The following is a 22856-nucleotide window of genomic DNA, read 5'->3' as shown; positions in this document are numbered from 1 at the left end:
AAAAAGTCCTTTCGTCCAGCACTTAGACTATGCTTTTGTGAAATGGTTTTAAACATTTTCTTTCTTCTATATTTACAACGCTGAACGACTTTTCCAGAACAGTTTCAAATTGTGGACCACAACAGGTTCAGGACTTGATCGCGGAACGGAAAAGATTCAGTTTTAGTTCTAGTTTAGTTCCAATTTAGATCGAAATAGAAACAATATCACTTTAAAGCATAATCGCATTAAAAAAAAAACATTGTTTGGAATTACATTCTTTGATTTCGAAGCAATTATATTTTTCTTATTTTGTTTTCAATTTCAACAGTAGCTAGGGTTCAATATCAATTTCAAAACTAACACACATTCTATGGCTATTCATGGGTAGAGTTAAGCTATAGGATGTAGTACAATGTAGTGATGGGAGAAATGAAGTTTTTGTCGGAATCGATTCCGGCCAGCTCCGCAGTTTTCTGGAATCGATTCCGGATAGTAGGTCCGGAATCACTTTCCGGAATCGGCTCCGGAATCGGCTGCAGAATTGATTCCGGAATTGGATCTGGAATAGGAATCGGTTCCGGAATCGACTCCGGAATCGGAGTCGGTTCCGGAATCGACTCCGGAATCGGTTCCGGAATCGAAGTCGGCTCTCGAATTGGAAATGGCTCATAAATTAGAATCGGCTACCAAACGGAGTCAGTTTTGGCATCGCCATAAAAAAAGGCGTTTGGGTCCAATCATACTACGTATTGATAACCTCCAAAATCCAAATTTACTAGTAAAAGATCCATTCTCATGGAGATTCCCGGACTGATTTTGCTCCGGAATCAACACCGGAATCGGCTCCGGAGAAAACTCCGGAATCGGCTCCGGAATCGGCTGCGAAATCGGCTTCAGAATCGGCTCCGTAATCGAATCCGGAATCGGCTCCGGAAGCGAAATCGATTCCAGCATCGGAATCGATCCGAACACTGAATCGGAATCGGGTAGGTCCGATTCCGAGCTCCCACCACTAGTACAATGGATACCAGCTCCAAGTGCCACAAATCCCCTAAACGACCACTAAACGGGTTCTAAACGACTCAAACTCTCAACCTAAAAGGAATCTAAAAAGACTTCGTTTGGCATATGGTGAACGACTGATGCATTGTAAAAATAGCAAAAATAGCATTAGTACTGAAGTAAGTGAGAGTAAGTAAATAATGGTCGTTGGTGTTGAGACTCACGTGTCTGACCGTAAATACGGACCAATCTTTTAGATTTTTGCTCCGAAAGTTAGAAGGGTATATGGACGATGATTGGATAGATAAAGCTAGGCGAAATACATTGCAAGACAAAGACAGCAACATAATGATGAGTTATAGAACGCCATCTATTCAGCGAACTAGTGAAGCTATGGAGCTTTCGTTGTTTTCTATGGATATTCGATTTTCCAGTCGTTTAAGCTTAATCTCCCCAAGACCAAGGCTAATTATAGAAACTAGCAATTAAAGAAAACTAGATACATTCACATTTGACACACTATTTAAAGAGAATATTTTATTAATTTTCAATTTTAGCGACACTGGATCAAGGGAGATTTAAGGGGAATAATTTAGAATTTAGGTGTAGGATAGGTTTTAAGTACTTAGTTTGTCACAGCCTAAAGAGTGCAAGACACGTATGTTGGTAAATAAATAAAAAAAAATAAATAAATAAATAAATAAATAAATTAGAATTACACCCCTGTAGCTTTAAACTAAATTTAATACTCTTTCTCTACTTTCTTAGGAAACACTATATTACTTAAATAATAAATAAAAAACAACACTCGGAACATTTTCGTTTACACATTGTATAGAATCAATTTATTTCATTAAATTTAAAATCCCGGGCTACATATGGTTTTGCAGTTTCACCTATATACATGACAAACGTTACTCACACGCACCAAATAACCAAATCTGTGCACTTCTTTTTGTGTCGCCCCGGACAGACACGGGGAGACGGACCGTCTTCCTCCTCCATCCCCTCGGCATTTTCTAGCACCGTTTGCAAACGAAGTACTTTTTTTTCTGTCTCTGTCTTAACTAAAGGATTCTCGTGCGCGGCTCGTGGCACGTACATGTCATACATGTGCGCCACAAGGCAAGCAGCAGCAGCATTTCTGCGTGGCCCGACGAAAACAACCGCCCAAAATGCTTTCTTTTTTTTTTACAACGAACAAAATGCGTATCTCGTGTTATTGTACAATCGTGAATTGATTTTGAATCAATTTTACGTTTCTGTCTTTCGTGCCAAAAAACCCTCCACTGTTAGTGTGCCTGTGCCTGGGTAGTTTGGTTTGTTTCCCGGGTTGCAAATAGTCCCTCCTCGGAGTGTGGTCTACGACGATCTTCCTTAAAAACGGCGTGTATGGGTGTGTGTGAGTGTGTTGTATATATTGTTGTCAATTTAATTTAACTAGCACGCGTCTCAATACATGAGCGTGTGGCGACGCAAATTTAACTGTATATAATTTACGAGCTTTTTGTTTAAACACATTTTCTGAAAACTAAAAGTCTGACTCTCGCGTCTTCCTACCCGCCCACCGGTTTCATCACACTGGTGCGCCCGGCGGTGGGTGGTGCCTTTTTAAGTAAAGAAATACGTTAGGAAAAGAAGCGCTCCCGCTAAACAGGCTCCGCTTCAAACGCGTTGTTAAATATATAGAAGTGGCAATGTAGCTGCTTGGCTAAACTTCTCGCCTTCCTTTCCTTGCCCGATTCCGTTCCTCTCTCTACATTCGAACACCGAATCTTGAAAGTGCACAATATTATGTTTCTATGTTATTTTTCACCTCAACCCAACTCACTAACGGTTTAGCACCACTGACGTGTAAGTAATTGTCTGCTGTAACTGGGTGTTTGACATTTTTGCTTACAATATATAAGTAGATTTTCTGCTCGCACTTTCTCCCCTCATCCATCGTGTGTCTGCACTAAAACTGGCTGAGTGTGGAGTACGGCCCCCTAATCCTTCCTGTACCTTAAATTTCATTTGGTATATTGCCGTGCGATCTTTTAGATCACATTTTCAGTAGCGTGCACGGGGGCATCTCATCATCATTGCGCCTAATTTCCATCGTTCCGCACATTCATTGCACCTGTGAGAATAGTGTGAGGGATTTGGATTTGGTTAACGATAACGGGGTTTTTAGTGCGCGCCCTATTAAACCGACAGGCAGGTGCCTGGTTACAGTGCTACAGTGGTTGGTGGTAAGTAAGTATGAGTAAGATAGATCGTTTTAGAGCATGTTAAGCGTAAATCTAACGAATAAGAAGGAGTTTTTCATTCTTCAATAAACTACGTACTAACGCGATATGGTGTGCGCGACACGCGAATGCGGCGCCTTGCACACCTTGACAAACGTTTGTTTTAACTCAAGTGCACTAGAAGTTCGAAAAAGACCGAGTATAGCACCGCAGGCAACGAGGATCGCGGATATTTATATATCTTCCTATACTCCTAGCTATCAAAGCGTGTGTGTGTCAGAGTTTGGTGTAGTGATGTGCTCTCTGGAGCGCACATCCGCATTATTCCGATCCGACTCCGACTATTGTTAGTACGATTCCGACTCCGGAAAAATAGGAACCATCAGTTCTGTCGTCGTTCGGAGTCGTCCGTAGTCGTTAGAAGTCATCCGTAGTCGTTCGAAGTCGTTCGGTGATATCCGGAGTCGTCCGGACTCGTCTGGAGTCGTCTGAAGTCGTCTGGAGTCGTCTGGAGTCGTCTAGAGTCGTCTGAAGTCGTCTGGAGTCATCTGGAGTCGTCTGGAGTCGTCCGGAGTCGTCTGGAGTCGTCCGGAGTCGTCTGGAGTTGTTTGGAGTCGTCTGGAGTCGTCCGGAGTCGTCTGGAGTCGTCCGGAGTCGTCTGGAGTCGTCTGGAGTCGTCTGGAGTCGTCTGGAGTCGTCGGGAGTCGTCTGGAGTCGTCTGGAGTCATCTGAAGTCGTCTGGAGTCGTCCGAAGTCACCCGAATTTGGAGTCATCGGGAGGAGTCGGAGTTATCTGGAGTCGTTCGGAATCGGCCGAAGTGGGCCTTCGAAACAAAGGCTAATACAAAGTAGACTCGAAGCCGGGAGATTCCGAACGACACCGAAAGACTCCGGGAGACTCCAGACGACTGCGGACGACTCCGGACACTCCGACTCCTGATGACTTCGGACGACTACGGACGACTCCGGACGCCTCCAGATACTGCTGGGCGTACCTACCTTCCCGAGTCGGTTCCGAAATTATCGGAATCGGAGTGGAGTCGACTCCGGATTTTTGCCAATTTTACCCAACACTAGGTTTGGTGTGCTCGTGCTACCTGGGCCCTCTAGTAGTAAGAAGCGTATGGCCGTCTACCTTTGCGAACTTTTCGTAACAACCTGTGCTTGCATGTTTCCTGCTACCTAATTTGCTATGCTTATCGCAACGACCCCACAAAACAGAACTCCTCCCTTTTTCCACCAAAACCAAAGGACAGAACACGGACTAATGACTAATCGTTCGTCCTAATGACACACCAACAGCTCTCTCCCTCCTCTGCTCTTCGTCGTGTTTGGTGTGTTTGTTGGTAATTTTGTCAAACAAATCGCCACTCGCCACATTCCGTTGCATTAAAGGCTGCTCTCTCCTCCATCCTAAATAGCCCATTCGTCGGCGCTCGACTTCGTCACATGCCCGAAATACTCGAGTGAGGTGAAGAAAGAGGCGATGCTGATATATTGATCAATACCGGGGTGTGTGAGTGTGTTTTTGCTTGTATAAATATATCTACATTTTCATTACGTACAGCACCAGCACCTCCTTCTTCCGCACAAAAAGTACCTCTAATATGAGGGGGGGGGGGGGGGGCTTTGGGGGAATAACCCCCCTGTCCTGTTGGCTCCTTCACCAAAAACCAATACATATATATCATCCTCTTTAGACAAATTGCCCTGTTTAGGACACCCCGGAGGACACCAAGGACGCCAAACCATGGTGTGTGTGTCTGCGATGGGGAATCCTGGATTATTGTCTTTCAATCGTAGCACGCCCGTTATTTTTTAGGGTTGGCGGGCCTCTTCCCATAATGGCCCTCTGTGGTTTCACTCTCCGTGGCGTGTGTAAGAAAGTTATACATATCACATACACAGTAGTATCAACAATTTCGGAGCTCCATTTCTGACGCACGCGTCCCCGGGCCATTTAAAAATACGAGCACAGCACACACACAAACACACACCGTGGGAGGGGACGGTTCAGGGAGTGCTACCGAACCTTGGCCTCTCTGTTGTAGTAGCCTGCGTCCTTCCAGTGGCACACGACGGCAACCGCCACGCCCAGCAACATCCACGCGAGCCGTTGCGCACACAGATGCGGCAGCATCGCTAACTTTACACCCTTACCAGCAGCAGCAGCAGCAGGAAGGTGGCGTCAGTAATCGTACTTCTCGCTCGACCATCCGAACACGGTTTTAAAGTCGCTCGGCGAATGGATGTCGCGCTGAAAGTTGTGCTGTATCTGTAAGTACTTGCGGCGCGATTTCGCCACATTGTGCCACCGGTAGCGCAGCCGCTTGAACGCGATCTCGTCCACGATCACCGTTTCGATGAACATCGAGAGCAGGAAGTTGATCAGCCCGTACGCGACCAGGTACAGCCGGAAGCGGAACTCCCCGTCCGGTGGCATGACCAGCTCGAACTGCTCCGCTATCCAGGCGGGCGGGTACACGGTCAGCACGATCGCGATCGCCACGTTCACCAGGATGCTGATGATGAAGCCGTAGTTGGAGAAGATGGACTTCCGGTAGGGGGCACCCTTGGAGAAGACGATCGCCAGTATGAGGTACTGGTAGCAGGAGATCGCAAAGATGGTATAGTTCTCGAAGCAGCCGTGATCGTTCAGCTCCCGGTCGGAGGTGTAGTTGAACGGTTCGAACCACGGCTGCGCCTGCACGTGGTACCAGCCGGCCAGCTGCATGCCGATCGCGACCATCATGTGCAGGGCGAGCGAAAGCAGCGGTGCGAGCGATATGAGCGAGTTGGAAGGTGTTTGCTTCACCAGCGGCCCATCGTACGAGGAAGTTTTGCCGAAGAAGAACGCCACAATCGAGATGATGAACAGATCGATGTACAGGTACTGCCAGTCGGTCAGGTTCGAGTCGATCGAGTACAGGATGACGACGGACGCGAACTGTACGAGCGAGTACGCAGCCATAAACTTAAATATGCCAAACGACGTCACCAGTGCCGCCCGGCCCTCCTTGATCACGTTCGGTACGCAGGCGATGGTCGGGTTTTTGGACGTGAACGGTGACGCAACGGATGATTCCGCCTCCGAGAGCGAGATGCCCGTGTGGGCCGCCTTCAGGGCGCCACAATCGTTCGCTCCATCGCCGCACATCGCCACGTAGTAGCCGAGCTGCTGCAGCCCGGTAATGAGATGCTGCTTCTGGTCCGGCGACATGCGCGCAAACACCGTCCCGTACGTGGTGATCGTGCTGACCAGCTCCGGGAAGTGCTCGTTAATGATTGCCCACGTTTTGCCGGTCAGCGCGAAGCGGAAGGAGGAGCCACCGCCGGGCCCGAGCTTGCCGGGCACACCGTTCGCCACCACCTTGATGCTGCCGATGTCGGTCGCCAGCGAGTGGCAGTCGTGGTCGCTGGCCGGTTCGATCACGATCCGGTGCTCCTTGTCGCTCAGCTGCGTCGTGATGGTGCACGTGTCGATCGAGCTGCTGATGCTGTTCGATTCCGTCATCGGGACGTAGTTGCCGTTTTCCTTCGCCCGCACCGGACCGTCCGGTTTACCGCCGACGCTTCCGTCCACCTGATTGTCGTTCATGATGTCGGACTGGGTGAGCTGCGGCTGGCCCGTGATGTCGTACGACAGGAAGTACCGGTCCGGGTTCGCTTTGTCGGCGTGCGCCGTCACCGTGACCAGGTTCTGGCCGGCCAGTATCATGCCACAGTCGTGCGCTACACTTGCCGCCGTCAGCAGATTGTCCCCGGTCACCATGACCGAGCGTATGTTGGCCGCATTCAAACTTTCAATCACCTCCTCCGTGTCCGTCTTGAGCCGGTTCTCCAGGATGACAAAGCCCAAAAACTCCAGCTCGCACTCCACCTTCTCGCGCGCAATCTTCTGCACCTTCGGGTAGTTGAGCTTCTTGTCCAGCTGCTTGTACGCGATCGCAATGATCCGATAGCCCTGGTGCGCGTAAAACCCTAGCTTGGACTGGAAATCCTCCGGTATGCTTTCCGGCCGGCACAGCGAGCTAATCATTTCCGGCGAACCCTTCACGTACACGTTGAAATGGTTGTCCGACACCTTGCGCGTCACCACCGACATGCGCTGCAGCGCACTGGTAAAGGAAAACTCGCGCACAATGCCAATGTCGTTCGAGTTGTCGTACGCCACGTCCAGCTCGAGGTTCAGCTCGTCGCGCGAGTCCCCCCGCGGCGGCTTCACGATCGTCGGGAACAGCATGTCGTACTTCGTCTCGTCGGACACGTTCGCCTCCTCCAGTATCCAACCCGTCGACTCGAAGATCTTCAAATCCAGCGGATCGCCCCGCATCTCCCCGTTCACGAACGTGATCGAGTGGCACGTGACCATGCCGAACAGCAGATGGTCGCTCATCGGCAGCCGGCCCACATCCTTCAGCGGTATCTGGAAGCTGTTGGTCGAGTCCTTCGGCAGCACGCCCCACATATCGAGCCCGTCCTCCGTCAGCGTGCCGGTTTTGTCGAAGCAAACGCAATCGATGCTGCCCGACACGTTGATCGCGCGCGGCGAGATGCAGTAAATGTTGCTGCGCTTCAGCCGCTTCTGCGCGTACATGCGCCCGACCGTCATGGCGGCGGGCAGGGCCGGCGGGACCGCGATCGTGATCAGATCCAGCGACTCCACGATGATCTTCACCGCGCCGATGCTGCGGCTAATCTTCGTGTACAGCGTGTACACGAAGCCGCAGAACGCGACGATCCCGAGCACGGTGATGAACTTGTACGAGTCCTTCTCGAACTTGTAGTCGACCGGCGGCGGGTACAGGATCGACCGGACCAGCCCCCCCTTCGCCGTAATGTTGCCCGTGTTCAGCACCTTCACCAGCACCTTCTCGCTGCCAATGTAGCGCGTCTGGATGACGCGCGTGCCGCAGAACAGTGTGTGGCGCGCGTGCTCCTTCCGGTTGTAGATGAGGTCGCGGCGCAGCGGCAGCGGCGTCTTCGTCACCGGCACGCTCTCCCCCGTCAGCATCGACTCGTCGAGGATGCAGTTGCCGGACAGGAGGACCGCATCGCACTGCATCGTGCAGCCGGTGGCCGGTATTTCCAGCACGTCGCCCGGCACCAGGAAGCGCGTCTCGATCGACTCCGACAGCATCGTGTCGCGCACGACCATCGCCGTGTCGGTGCTGCGCACCGTCGAGTAGAGGGCGCGCTGGTTGCGCTGCGTCTGTATGATCGACACGGTAATGCCGAACGCGCTCATCAGTATGATCACCACCGCGTAGTAGTAGTACTCGTAGAAAAACCACAGCACCACCGAGAAGATCTGAAACACGTAGAACGGGTTGAGCACCTCGAGAAACAGCAGCGTGAGCACACTGCGCAGCGGTATGAAGATCTCGTTGCTGCCGTAGATCAACCGCCGGATGCTCTGCTCGTACACGGACAGGCCCTTGGTGTGGTGGATCAGCACGCTCGGCACCTCCACGTCCAGGCCCTGCAGCTTCACAAACTTTTTCGCCTGATCGCACCAGATGTAGCGCAGCTTCTTGCAGCTGAAGTAGCGCATCGTACTCGCGTGCTCGAACCGGCCGCCGGTGCGGTGGTACGCCACCTGGAACGGGTCCAGCGTGCGCAGGAACGCGCCGTAATCGGGGATCCCATTCTGGGTCAGCTCTTTGATGACGTTTCGGGCGTTGGTTGAGCTTGGCTTTTTCTTCTCACTGTCCACGATTTCCCTAAAATTGAGGAAAGAAAATAAGCATTAGAATACATTCACCATACAAGAGTACGAAAAAAAAGAACGCCCTTCTCCATCTACAAATAATCCCTGTTAAATCAATGCTCGTATCTTTTTTTTCTTTCTGCACTGCTTTTAATTGCTTTGGCCCCATTTAAAAGACTCAATCTGGACAGGGGTCCCCCTGTCTCTCTCTCCCTGAGGGCGCACAATAGCGTACTATCAATCAGCGTGGTTTAAGCATACACAGGCGGGCATCGGAATTTCAACCCTCATCCATTGCTATCGCATTCCCGGTCGCGCGGGTGGCCACCCATCAGGGCTAGCGACCGGCACGCCAGATCGTTCGAACAAATAAACTCTAATTAAGAGTGGAACACTCTTGGCAGGAAAGGACGACGATGGCCGCGTTCAATTTCGTTGCCGGAAAGCAATCGAAGAGGCCCGCCGCGTTTGGTGGGGTGGTGACGCCAAACATATACGAGCCAAACCAAACCCACACGAAGCTTGGGATAATGAACTGGGAAGATACAAGTGGTAGTGAAGCAGGGAGACGAAATCAATATAAACTTTTAACTTTTTGCATCCCCACATTCCTTTCCCGGGGGCTTCTTTAGCTCGGCGAGTTCGGTTGCTGTTCCGTGTGTTCGGTCAACCATGGCACACAGGAAGTGTTTCTTCTTTTTTTGTATCCCAATATCTCATGTCCTACTACTTCGGGGATTATATTAAACAAAAAACTGCCGACTAATCCTTTTGATTTAGGGTCATCCGAAAAAAGAAAGCTTTGCGTGTACGAATGAACCCCACACAAAGGGTATCATCCCCTACAGCTGTTTTCAGGATGAGATTTATAGTTTGCGGCTTTCATCGCATCGATACTTCCTGAAATAAATTAACTACAATCTGTTTTACATAATTTTGCTGTAATCATGCTGTCAGAGAACCGTTTCTCCTTTTTGACTAATTTATCACAGTCGATTGCTCTCTCTCTCTCTAACGCTCTTCCTCTCTCTATTGTTGTAAGCGTGTGGAACAGTATCGTCCTTCCCGAAGTTAATACGCCCCACTTTGTCCCAGCTTAATTAAAATGCTCATGCAAACCGTGCCATGCATTACTTCTTTAAGGGGTGATTTGAAGCGTGACACGAAATCATGATTTGTTTACACAATTAAGGGCTCGAGCTCAATTGTTTCATTATGCCGCAGCAGTGAAACCTTCCGCAAAGATTACGGTTGTTGCGAGAAGCGTGGCTGCAGGAGATGATGGTGGAAAGGGTGGAAAAAGTTTTCCCATTGCGTTAACCGCTGCGAATGACACAAGTACAAGCATCATCATATAATTGACAATTCAAGACTCACAACAATAAAAAAACAACAAAATGATTATGCATATTTTGAAACGATTTTGCGTAACACGTGTTTGCTGTTTGATGCTGATAATGGGTTGTTACAAATTATACAATTTCAAGTAGTAGGAGGAAGAGCTGACTTCTGTTTGGAATAAAGGACAGAGGGAGCTGTTGAAAACATCGGTGATAAAATGCCCTTTTTTACAAGGACAAGGTGCTGCTGACTCTGATTATTTTATCCTTTAATTTGAGCTAATTTTATCACGACGGTCTCTACGACTTAAACAATTGTTATTATACCTAGTTAGAGAAGAAAATCTTTAGAAGAGAACCCCCCCCCCCCCCCCGCATCTTACTTTTTCTTTAATAAACCCACTTTCCTCGAGTTATTTTTATTTACCACACACCTAACTCCACTAGTCCCCCGCAGAGCACTTAGATTTGAACCCACAACGTATGGCGTACAAGACGAACAGCTTTACCACGGTACCACCGAGCTGCTTCGATCCATCGACGCTAACAATCGTAGTGTATTGAAGTTTATTGAGTTACGGGTTGAGTTACGGAATGTATGACACAGATTGTTGTAGTTATTCCAGATATTATTAAGGTTTGTTATTAAATTGTCAGAAAAGCTTGTCACTGAGCTAAAATAGACAAAACTTAAAAAATAAACTCATTGAATGAGGTTCTCTAAGGGCTACTTTAAACCCCGTGATTTCTACGGATAGCATTGAAAACAACGGCACGTCCTCACTTTCATTGGCTGAACTAATCGCTCTCTAATAGGTTTAGTTCGTGCGCATTAGGCATCGGATTCGTCGGCCTGCATCCTAAAAACGCGCCGCTTATCGCGTTCAACGTGCACCTTACATTGTTTTGGAATGCTACCGAGCCGAAGGCTACAGATGTACCGTTTTGCCTTGCACACATTGCACACCTGCTATACGCCCCTGGGGAAGCTACTTGCTCCGCCTCCTCACACCCACGCCATACCGCACACGCTTTTGCTACTACGCTCTATTGATATTGATGATCTTCGACAACGGGGCGGCACGTGTTACTCACGGCTCGGTAATCTTCAACACTTCCCCATCCTGCGTCCACCTCGAGCATCATGCTCGGCTATTCCTCTATCAGTCATTGTTCGATTATTTCATTCGCTACCGACCGATCGTGGTGAGGTTGGAGTATTCAGTAGGCTTTTTGTCGTTTGAAAAGCATACAGTACAAAGGTAACCACCGATGCCATTGTGCAAATGGCGTGGGGGAGTGTGACACAGTAATGCGCGATTCTAGGTGTCTAGGGCAACCTGCTGGGGTTGGGCGTCATTTGCTTAGGTGTTTTGCGGCACACACTTCGCGAGCCTACCATGTGCGGGTGCTGCCTTTGTCCCAACGCGTTCCTTTCCCTTACACGCTTAAACTCGCCGCTAAACGCAAAGGGAACAATCGGAACGTGAAGGCGATGATGAAGGCGTTTGCCCCACGGCGATGTTATTTGCGCGTAGAGATTGGCACGGCACGATAAGGGAAAAAGAGCCAGCCGACTTTATGGACGATGACGATTACGGGTTAATCAATTGCTCCACTTTATTGACTAGATTAATTCGAAAACTGACCCACGGCATTGGGGCCCAATCGATCGATTTTTGAACGTACCACAGGTGGTACAATAAACTTTAATTAGGTTTCTGAAACTAAGTCCACGTTTCCTATCTTTCCTACATCTATCCAACTTCTACGTGAACTTTTTTCGGTCCGCTGTATCTAAACACAATTCTAACTTTGATTTCATTGTACCACTGAAGCATCACATCACACACCCACTGCCAAGCAAGAGCACGCGGCACAGGGGGCTAGAGCGCTGGCAGAACTCAGTTTATCAACTTTTACCCCATTTCCTCAGCGTGCAATTGCATTTCCGGCCATTTAATTTGCCGGCCCTATCGCACAGAGTGTGACGGCTGTCACACACTCATGGACGGACCCCGGGAGTGGTTGCTGCTCCTTCTGGTGCTGGTGCTGCTCGTTATCGTGTGCCAAGAAATTGAAGAAAAAGGTGAATAATGGCACCTGATGATAACTTAGGTGGCCTCAACGGTATTTGCTCCGTCTGTTAGATAAAAAGCTCCACACTAAGGGGGGTTTACTGTGTTTTACAGTGCTTCAATGAAGGTCAGGGTTGAGCCATCAATTGCTATCGTACATTAGAATGCAAATTTGCACTGCCAAATTGGACTTTATACGCGACGGAATTATGTTTCAAGTACCATCATCAGTGTGAGATAATCCACTTGTTTTCAACATGCGATAACACCGCAATTGCTGGTTGCGGTAAGTAGAACCAGCTGTGTTGCATTCGATTCCATCAATGGATTAATTCTGCCTGAGAACGACATTCATTGATAATCAACGCCGGGATTGTAATCTTCTTAGAGACACTAAAGAGTTGCCTACAATACCCATCAACCCGAGCATTCTTTATTGCACTGTATTTCCGTTGTGTACAATTATCTTGTCGCTCTAAGTTTCTTGTATGCACACGAATGATAACAAGCACCTGCAAGAAAAGGAGTGTGACGACAGTCATCGCCGTTGTCATTGTCCGGAGACCGGTTTAGTCATAGTGCGGCGGTACGTACTTAGGGCCTAGAGGGAGAGCTTCACTACAACCCTACTCTACAAATACTCTTTTGTAATTTTAAGTGGAGCCCTTACACACCTGGAACACCCCGAAGCACACACACCCACACACATACACACATCTCGTTAAGAAAGAAAGGTCTTAAAGCGTTGCAGTTTGTTTTTGTTACTACTCACTGCACAAATAACAAGCAACTATTGAGTTGGGAACAGCACACAGATGATGCATCACCCTACTAGCCCACTATCAAGATATTCGATAGATGAGGTATATTGTGTCTTGGTTGGCACGGAGCCAGGAGGTACAAGAGGTACAGGTGACACCAAATAGAGCGCCTGGAGCGGGAGGAGTTCCTTTTTCCGACCAGTTGTTCCACTTAACGACATAGGTGACACAGTTTGAATTTACGAACTGGAACAGACATTCCAAGGTTTATAGTGTACTCTTCCTTTCATTGCTATGGGAGGTTGAACATCATTTCTAGTGACTCCAGCTGCATATTGTTGGAGATAAAAATAGAACAGTATGAAAGGCTCGTTATTTGGGCTTAAATAGAATTCTGGATTGTCGGAACCATTAAAGATATGATCGTTCCAGCTGCATTTCATTTTCCGTTTTTGCCCTCTAACTTATTCACGAACGTTCGAATGCTCAGAGCACGTTTGTTGGTCGCTACTACCTTGTTGCTTTAGTGCGTGTGGTCAAGCGCGTCATCAAAAGTGCGTGTACAACGTAGGATTGAAGTGTCTAGCAGAACCATGCCGCGCAAGCAAGCAACAGCATAATGACACAGTACCGCACCAGCAAAAGACTACAACACCAATACGGTTGGCCATCAAATCTGATTAGAGCCTTATCGCGCCACACACAAAGCAATCGAAATTGGCGATACAACACTTCACCACCGCACACTCTGGACGCAGCAGGGTTGATGAGTATAGAGATTTTATTGTTTTTTCTCCGTCTCGCTTGCATAGAGGCGATAACTATTATTATCACATCACCGCACATAAACCCCACCACCGATAGTGTTGGTTGGTATGGACCTGTGTGAGCGGAATGGACCGCTCAAACCTGCTCAATGTACTCGATGGGGGCGCGATGATTTCGATTTATTGCAACGCGGTTTCGTTTATGTACGCGCCGCTACGAGCGCACATAAAACTAAGCTACAGGTACACACCGTTTCTCCTTTTGGGAATGGCAACCAAAAAGGGGGCCAACAGGGACGGTTGGTTGTGCGTCGTAGTAATGTATATTGTCAAAATGAGTTTGATTGATTGGCAGGGCCACGCGGGAGAAGGGTAATAATCTCATCTAATTTTTTAAACGGGGTTGTGGTTGGGTGGCTTACAAGCAAATTTACAATTGTAATAGGTGTAATACATCTTGCCAACAGAGCAGATAAAACATGGTGGGCGTAGAATAGAGGAGTGCGCGAAGAAGAAACAGAAAAGAAGAAGACGAATTTGCGTTTTTATGTCTTGCTTTTCGTTCGAGATAAGATTACTCTGCTGGGGGAGGTGGTTTTGTTTGGCGTCAGGTTGGTAAGCGTAAAATCTAGAAGAATTAGCACCGGTAATTGATTGGTTTTGGAGGGTCAGGGATCGGCATACCACTGCAAACTTTTTAAAAACCCGGGTAATTTGACCCGGGTAATAATTTCGAGGATATATAATGACTTATGGGTGCACATACAAAGAAACTGATTCAGAATTCATAACGGAAACAAATCCTGAACCCATTCGTTCTTGGAACTAATCCTGAACTCATACAGGTTTTAGAATATATCATTGTCCGGACCTTTGAAGTAGTCCCAAAAGTTGAAATTGTTCTTTTAAAACCCATAAAGATCTCAGGATTGATCTCGACCCAAAATCGGTCCTGGAACCGACCCTGAAACTATGCTGGTTCTGAAGCCTATACCAATCCATTACCAGTACTGGAACTAATCCTGAACCCCATACAGATACTGGAGAACAACATATCATGATTCATTATACCCATTATACATTATAAAACGAGTCTTAGGAACTAATTCTGAACTTGTCCAAAATCAAAAACTCTGTCGGTACGTATCTTCCTTTCTCCCTCTTCAGTCAAGGAGCGTACTACTTCTCAATCAAGTACAGGAATTAATACAGTTACATCTACACTGCGAGTTCTACACACTACTGATGAACAAACAATGTGCACAGCAGCAGTTGTTTTTGAAAACTGGGAGGAATAGAGAATTAGTATAGTGTACAATTACTACAAACTCCAAGTATTAAAACAATCCCGAATGATCCCGAACGGGAAACGATCCTTGTCCAGTCGCGTAGAGGGCCGACGCGTTTACCATTAAACCACCGTGACACAACTATGCTCTGACGTTGTAGCGTCATTAAAAACATCGCACCAATAGCATGCCCTGGATGTTCAATGGACAAAAGTGAAAGGAAAAGACATTCGCAATTTCGTCACCTCACACCACGCTTGGAACGTTCGCTGGTGTTCTGGGGAGCTTTCTCAACCGATTGCCAAACATCATTTGCAAACGACCGTGTGTGTCAGTGTGCTTGTGTGTGTGCGTGTGTTTTTCCATAGTATTGTCTGTGTCTGTGTGCTTTTTCGCATTTTGCTTTGCGCTACAGCTTCTGCCCTACCATCCCTGGGCAACTCCAACATGCGTCATGAACTGGTCTCTGGTACAACTCAACCATCCCGCGCTCAGAGCTCTCCCCCGTCGGCCACGCACCGGAAGTTTGATTTGCAAAGAATGTGCGAAAAAAAACGAACCAGCAACACAAAATCGAGACAAAATTTAATAACATTCCCAAAACGGGGAACGGATGACCAACACTTCCCGCATGATACGGAACAGTACGGTGCGGCCCGGGGCAAGAGCTGAGAGGGTAGCAACAATTTTTCAATCTACTAACCGCCGGCACTCTCTCGCACCAGGGTACCCGGTTAACTCCCGGTTCCATCGCACAATAAAGGTTAAGTGTTGTGCGTTTCGCCACATTTACGCAATCCTTTAATCCATCATTAGGCAAACGCCGACCGGATTATGACTGACGGCGGGGCGGCGGGCTGGGGGTGGTTGGATGGGACATCAAGTATTCTGCCTGGAGCTCGGCTAGCAGCATCGGGACGAGACTGGAAAGCTAAAACTTGCTTCACACAGTGCCCGAACGTGCAGGCGGAAAGCGAAGCGAAGCCATTCTCGATCATTCATCTGTCCAATGATGGGGCTGTTGTTCCTTTTATTTATGGTCCGGCATTCTTTTGGGGGAAGTTTCGGTTGAGTTGGGGGATTTTTTTTCGCGCGCGCACGCTGTTAATCATTTTGGTATGCACGGACTGTCATTGGTAGCTTTTAGCGTCGCTTGACTTGTCGATATCGCTGGTGGTTGGTGTAGGGTCATGGGCAGTAATTAACCGGTTTTTGATGTTTCGTCATTCACCAGAACTGTGTCCGTATTTGTGTACGTTAGGGGTTGTAGTTTTATTTCATCAACAATGTTGCATGAAAATTAGCAACGTGGGATGTCAAACAAGAAGACGGGAGGACCATTATATTTCAAAGCATTAGAGAGGACTGTCTTGTTGAAACTTGTATTGCCTGAACTGTTCAGTAAAACCAAAGAAAAAAAAAAGGAATGCATTCAGTGCGAAGCTATTTACTCAAGTGTTCTCAAGAGATGTTCGCGTTCATTATGCGAAGAATGGTTGGTTTGAAGTCGATTTGTGGCCTGAACAAGCCTTCAGTACAGTTTAACACTTTGCAAGCGTTGTCTGTTGAAACTCGCAATTTTATCTTGTTTTTTTTTTACATTTTTTTGACTGCTCCAGCCGCTTCAAATACGTTGCAATAATGCAAACACACTGCACATTAATCTTGTTCTATTTGATAATTATGAATTCACTTCCACTGTAATGTACCTTTGCGGTGTACATTTTTTTTTGCTCCGTAATTAGCACAACACGAGGCCATTTTCTTTGATAACAGGAAAAGGAACACGAACACTGTGAGCACTGTATTAACACAAACGATACGATCATTACACCACCCTTAACAAAAATCCCCCCAATCGACGATTCCATTGCGCACTGGCCTCTATAACAAAAAAAAAACCTTCACACAACCAGCTTCCATTACTTTCAGATAAATTGCAATAATTTTGTTGTTTTCAACACCACAAGGTAAATGGAGCTCGCGGTCGATTCACATGCGCACAGCAAGACGGAACAGCGGAAAACCTTCACCAACAACAACAGACACACCGACACAAACACGAACACAGCACACGCTAGAACGGAAAACGGGCAGCAGCAGAAACCGCACTCAATGCCATATTTCAATGGTCAAACTTTCAAATAATAATGTGCTTTCCAAACCCCTGCTTTCCGTGCGCTTTAATCCCAGTAACACTCCCGCGCCGCACTCCGCAACGAACACAAACACCTCTGATGCACTTTGTTTTCCCGCCAAACCGAATGGGAAGGTTCTTCCGGGCGCATGAACAGGGAAAGCGCATCAATCGCATGATAACGATCGCACACCATATACTTAGCATACCAACAACAACAAAAAAACACGAAACAATAAACTAGCATAAAGCTCGCTGCGCCCACCCTTACCTCACAACATCGCCGCTCAGCGTAATGACGTCCTTCACGTAGTACAGATCGTGCTTGCGCTGGTACGCCTCGTGTATCAGCACCTTTTCCGCCCGATCGAGCGAACACTCCCGGTGCGTAGCAAGCAGCAGCCAGTGCTGCCGCCAGTGCATCACCAGCCGCAGGATGCCGAACGTCAGCAGAAACCCGACGTAGCACAGGAACGTTTTGCGCAGGCAGCGCTCGTACCCGGTGATGAACATCTGGTCCTCCTCGCCATCGTTCAGGATGTCGTGCACGGACGCCTGAAGGCCGGGGGAGTCCTGCAACAGCTCCGCTAAAGTAGACACAGCGTCAGGGTGCATTTTCTCTTGCTCAATGTCGTACCGGTGCGCCCGGTGATGCTGATGTTGGTGGTGGTTGTTGTGGTTCGATAGGAGTAGTAGGGACTTACGCGCTTTCTTGATCTGTACTGCCGCCGGATCGCCAAAATCTACCTCCTCCAGCTCGTCACCTTCGTGGCCGCCGGGGTGGGCTGCACGATCGGTTTCGTCCACAACCACAAAGTGGTCGGCGGCGGCAGCAGCAGCAGCAGGATCGCCGGTAAGCGCCGTGTCCAGCTGGGCGGCTGCCAACCCCGATCCTGCCACCGAGCCCGCCGACGAGTACCGATCGGCAGTGGCCGACCCTTCCGCCAGTGGCATCATGTATCACCCGACTTACGTACACACACAAACACACAGAGAGACAGCGCGCGTCAGGGAGGTTTCACCCGTGCGACACTCCGACGCGCGATCAGACTGACTGAGGCACGGTGCCGGAGCTCGGAGTAGCTCGCGCACGAGAATGCAACGAGCACGCCGCCGACGATGCCTTCAACGACTGCCGGCACGCAATCGGTGGCTGCCGCGGCACAGCGACGCGCTCTAGCACCAACGACCACCACCTTAACCGCGGTAATGATGCCACTGAAAGAGAGGGGGGTGGGGCGTTGGAGTGTGGTTGGTTGGTTTTTTTTTCTATGCGCTCACGGGTGCGCTTGTGTTGGTGAGTGGCACCAGTTCACCCCTCCCGGGGCTTTTGATTATAAGTGTGTGTTTGTGTGGCTTTGTTTGAAATGGGGTGGAAGGGTTTGAGCCCCTACCTTCCCCCTTTGCTTGGGTGCTTTTGCGTCTGCCCGGACGCACTGCGGGGGGTTGGTGGCGGGATGCCGCACTCTTGTTATGCGCTATATTGGTTGGCGGCGGTGGCAATGATCGCGCCGTTGCGCTGATAAGCGGCGGGCGGCGCACGAACGGTCGGTGGCGGATGCGAGCAGGTCGGCGGCGCTTATCAGCTGCGCGACACTCGGCTCGGCAAGCGGGCGACGACGACGATGGCGCGCGTATCTATGCTATCTCAGCACAAAGCTGTCAGTCTCCGGCACGGCAGTACAGATCGCGCACATCGTCCCACGAGGCCACAACAGTTCCGTCGACACCGGCGATGCAGGCGGCGTCGAAAGAGGAGTTTTGCACGTTCGCTCTGCTGCTGCTGGCGCTGTTGCTGTAGTACGGCGGTACAAAAACGAGCACGTGTCCTTTGCGCGTAATTATGCGCGAATCGTCGTTTGAACCCTCTTAAGGAATCTTGCGCGCCGTTCGCTCTTACAGGTGTTGTGACTTGTTATAAGCAGGCGGACAAATACACCCGGTATCGAGCATCCAACAAGCTTCGAACTACACGCCCGAATGACTGCTAAACCTGCAAAAGAGACAGCAAGAGCGAGAGAGATAGAGAAGAAAATAAGTCGATTGAAAAGTGAATGAATGGTTGCGATCAGCGACAGCTGACTAGACAGGACAGCATCCCCACCGGTAACCTTTTTGCCGCCCTAATCGCGCGTCTGCGCCACGTACGTAATGACCTACGCGAGGCGATGGTGCTTGTTTGTTTAAGCCTGTGATGATAATTTGCGGCCACAAGAAGCTGTGTACAGCCCGATTAGAGGTTGTTTGAACCGGCTGGACCGTTTAGGACACCGCAAACGATCTGCAACCAACGCGACAGGGTTCGTGGGAAGTTATAAATCGAAGCTTTTGATTTAACGAGACCCCCGCTCGAGAGCTGTGAGTATTGTTTTAGAAGGTAGCGTCCATAAAATACGTAACGAAATGTTTTCAATCGTGTTGCAATGCATTTTGATTTTAAATTTTAATATTTTTGAGGTTTGGTTGCCATATCGTCCCACACATTATACATTAAAGCAACATCTAGAAGTACATATTGAACATTGTTTCACCTAAAGCTGCTTTTAGTTCATAAAAAATGGGGGATTATTTATTTCAATTTACCGAAGAGAAGATTTAGAGAACAACCAACAAGGATGAACTGTAAAATTATTACTAATTATATTCGAAATATTATAAAAAAGTTATTAGCGATAAGGGCAATCTGTTTTTTTTTTGCACTCAGCAAGATTATGTACAATCATAACACAACAGATGTTTTTCATATATGTTAAATTGTAGCAAAAACAATTAATCTAAGCTTTTTTCCTTTTAAACGCTTGCAAATGGAGCTTTGCCAATGGTGATAAAGCGAAAAGAATTGAGGCAAAAACATGATGTAGAACGAAAATGAGAATGAATTGTCAACAGATAGTAGACGACACAGATCGCCCTCCAATTGACTGCAAATTGATCAAAGTCATCGACGCGGATCAGAACGTGAATCATGCAGTGCGCATGGAGCGTTGCCAAATGATGATTGTGTTTTTGTGTGGTTGCGCACTCTTGTTGAGCAAAGTGAACCGTGCTTTTCATCAGATTTTCATCCGGTACACGGTTGTTGTAGCAAAACGGAGGAAGACACGATTCTGCCGCTGCTACCTGTCATCGATGCTGGCGATCAATTAGGATCTTCGGAAAGCGAGACAGCACACAGAGGAAGGTGGCCATTGTGTGTTATGCAACGCACCCCGAAACGATGACATGTGATTTTAAACTACCGCCGAAACTTCCCCCGTTTAATTGACATGAGGTGGAGATAAAAATTGATTTTTAATTGAATTATTGATTTCGCTATCGAGGAAGTGTATGCGGCCGCAAACCCTGATAAGCAATTCTTTTGCGCGGGCAGTTTTTTTTTTTGCACCGCCGCCGTCTTGGCCCCAGACACTGACTAAAAACGTTCTAGAAAGACACTAAAACAGCTGTGTTTTAGGATGGGGTTGTATTAAAAACCGGGTCGGGTGAGAGTAATTTTATCACCACCGTGTACCGTGAACGATAAGCTGTTCCACACAGTGGCTGGCTCGGAAACAGCCGTTCCGGATAGCGTACGGAAGAGGCCACGGCTTGGTGGTGGTAAGCGGTGCGAAGAAACGAACACTGTGAATGTGTCACACACATTAAAAAAATAAATAAAATACCGGCGATTGCGCAAGGGAATGCCCGGTCCGCGCGATAAGCAGAAATCGACCCCTCGTCGTCGTCGCCGTCGTATGGCGAGAGAGGGGGGTATGATGACGCAGAACGCAATTTATGGAAATTGACCTCATCATCAAATTCCTGCCTGCTTCCAGGACATTCGGTTATAAAGTGACCAAAACGAAATAAAAAAGAAAGAAAGCGGAAAAATCGTCCAACTCCCTCTGGACGATTATTGTTCAAACAAAGCCGCCCACTAGCCGTGTGATGGGAGCTCCCCAATAATAATAAAAAAAATCAATGCCTTTTTTGGATGACGAAACTAGCGCTTGGCTGACCCTAAAACGGAAAAACGAAAAAACAGGGCTTCAAAACACCATTCCGCTACTCCGGCAAATACGCACCTGTCGCAAAGTTGCGGGGCTTCCAACGCTTGCACCGAAAACGGCCTGCCAAGGCTCGGCTGGTCAAACGGACGCTGAAACGTTACGGAGCGGGCGACGGGACACTTCCTGCTTTTTCTCCGCCGATCGATGAAAAACGTGTGCTCACGCGCCGCGTCCTCCTTTTCCTGCGGTAGATGATGGTTGTGTGTGAGTGGGTGCGTGTTTTGATATGAGAGGGAAGCGACGCAATGTCCTTCCCCGGAGGAGAGCCCTGGGACAGGAGTGTGCTGGAGTGTGGAAAAGGAATAAATCGGTTCGATGAGTTTGGTGTGTTTGGCCTGCTGGGAGCGGTTCACGTGGCTCCAATGTGGTTGCTTTTTAGGGACACGTACCCACGATATGGCGCGTTTGTGTGTGTTGGCTCCTGCTTTAACTTTACGGCAAACAGGATGCGAGAAGTGTAGCGCCTGGGAGCGTCGTGGTGCGTCGTCGTCGTCGTCGTCGTTGTTGTTGAGCTTTGAGGAATTTCTGCCGCTTGTATCAACTCTTGTCAGTCACACAAAAACCGTACGGGAAGGCAGGTATTTTGTATGACGCCAAGGGACTGCGGCATGCAGTATGTTCGTTTTCTGTGACACGTCGCAAGTAAAGATGCCTAGATGGTTCCGGTTGTCCGCTACATCGCCCGCTCAGGTACGGCCGGGCTCACGCAAACGTCCTTCTGGCCAGCACCCCCTCGTTTTGCCGTTCGGTGGCCTTCTTCACCGTCTGCTCCGAGGCCTGCTGCTGTGGGCTAGAAACGATCCGTCACCAACGCAACCGGACATTGCACACACCGGGTGCACACGATGCGTGACGCCGGAACCGGTGATGTTCCCGGACCGGTGGGGCCTGTGAAATCGGGTGGCAAACGAATTCCGTCCGACCGGACCACCTTTCACCGTGCCGCGCGGGACGTGTCACAGCGTGCCACGATCTTAGTCACACTTGGGAAACACGCTAGCACTTTGCAAAATACACACACTCACACACAAACACATGCACGCACAGACGAGCGCACAGACAGTAGTAGACACAGACACACACAATCGCGCGCGCTCGCGCACCGTACTTCCGGCACTATCTGTGACGTGAATTTCGCACTGTTTCCTTTCGTTGGTACACGGTGAGGGGCTGATGGTTGCCTTCAGCCGGATGGGATTTGGTCAAAACCAGACAGGCCAGGCGAAATGGGCCACAGCAGCCGCACGTGAACCACGCGACACACGACCGAAGTTGCGATGGACACCAGCCGAGGAGGTTCCCCTTTCTGGGAGGCCTTGCACGGAAAGATGCTGCAAAAAGGTGACAGACTTTTTTCACACAGCGACACACACACGCGCGCGCACACACAGCCTGCTCTTCCTGCCCGAAAAAGACCATATATATTCGTGCAGTTTTTTTTTTTTATTATTTTATTTTCGCCGAGACGAGCGAACAAACTCGCGAACGTACGCGTGTAAACGGGCGGACC

The 22856-nt window shown here is 48.8% G+C and overlaps 1 protein-coding gene across 3 annotated transcripts; it reads right to left on the bottom strand.

Moving 5' to 3' along the window:
- Positions 1-2866: 2866 nt before the first annotated feature.
- LOC1270659 (polyamine-transporting ATPase 13A3) lies at positions 2867-22848 on the bottom strand. Of its 3 annotated transcripts, XM_061654176.1 has the most exons (5): positions 21736-22848; positions 21362-21630; positions 18002-19290; positions 17569-17884; positions 2867-8938 (listed from the first exon to the last, which is right to left on the bottom strand). In XM_061654176.1, exons 3-5 carry the CDS (start codon positions 18252-18254, stop codon positions 5404-5406), a joined length of 4104 nt encoding a protein of 1367 aa, XP_061510160.1. In that variant the 5' UTR covers positions 18255-19290; positions 21362-21630; positions 21736-22848; the 3' UTR covers positions 2867-5403. The 3 variants fall into 3 exon arrangements, with proteins under 3 accessions (XP_061510160.1, XP_061510158.1, XP_061510159.1); XM_061654174.1 differs by having other exon boundaries at positions 17569-19290; XM_061654175.1 differs by having other exon boundaries at positions 17569-19290; positions 21362-21528.
- Between the last annotated feature and the right edge of the window lie 8 nt (positions 22849-22856).

The sequence above is a fragment of the Anopheles gambiae genome, chromosome 3 (genome assembly GCF_943734735.2).
Source record: "Anopheles gambiae chromosome 3, idAnoGambNW_F1_1, whole genome shotgun sequence".
NCBI classification, from domain to species: domain Eukaryota; kingdom Metazoa; phylum Arthropoda; class Insecta; order Diptera; family Culicidae; genus Anopheles; species Anopheles gambiae.
The sequence above is the reverse complement of the archived record's forward strand: the minus strand, read 5'-3'. Positions and strand labels throughout refer to the sequence as shown.

What these genes read in the sequence shown, in the direction of transcription:
- LOC1270659 (XM_061654174.1), bottom strand. Translation starts at nt 18,254, where the DNA reads ATGATGCCACTGGCGGAAGGGTCGGCCACTGCCGATCGGTACTCGTCG. An exon ending in CTGAGCGGCGATGTTGTGAG is followed by an intron (nt 8,939 to 17,568) that starts GTAAGGGTGGGC and finishes CCTCAATTTTAG; the next exon opens with GGAAATCGTGGACAGTGAGA.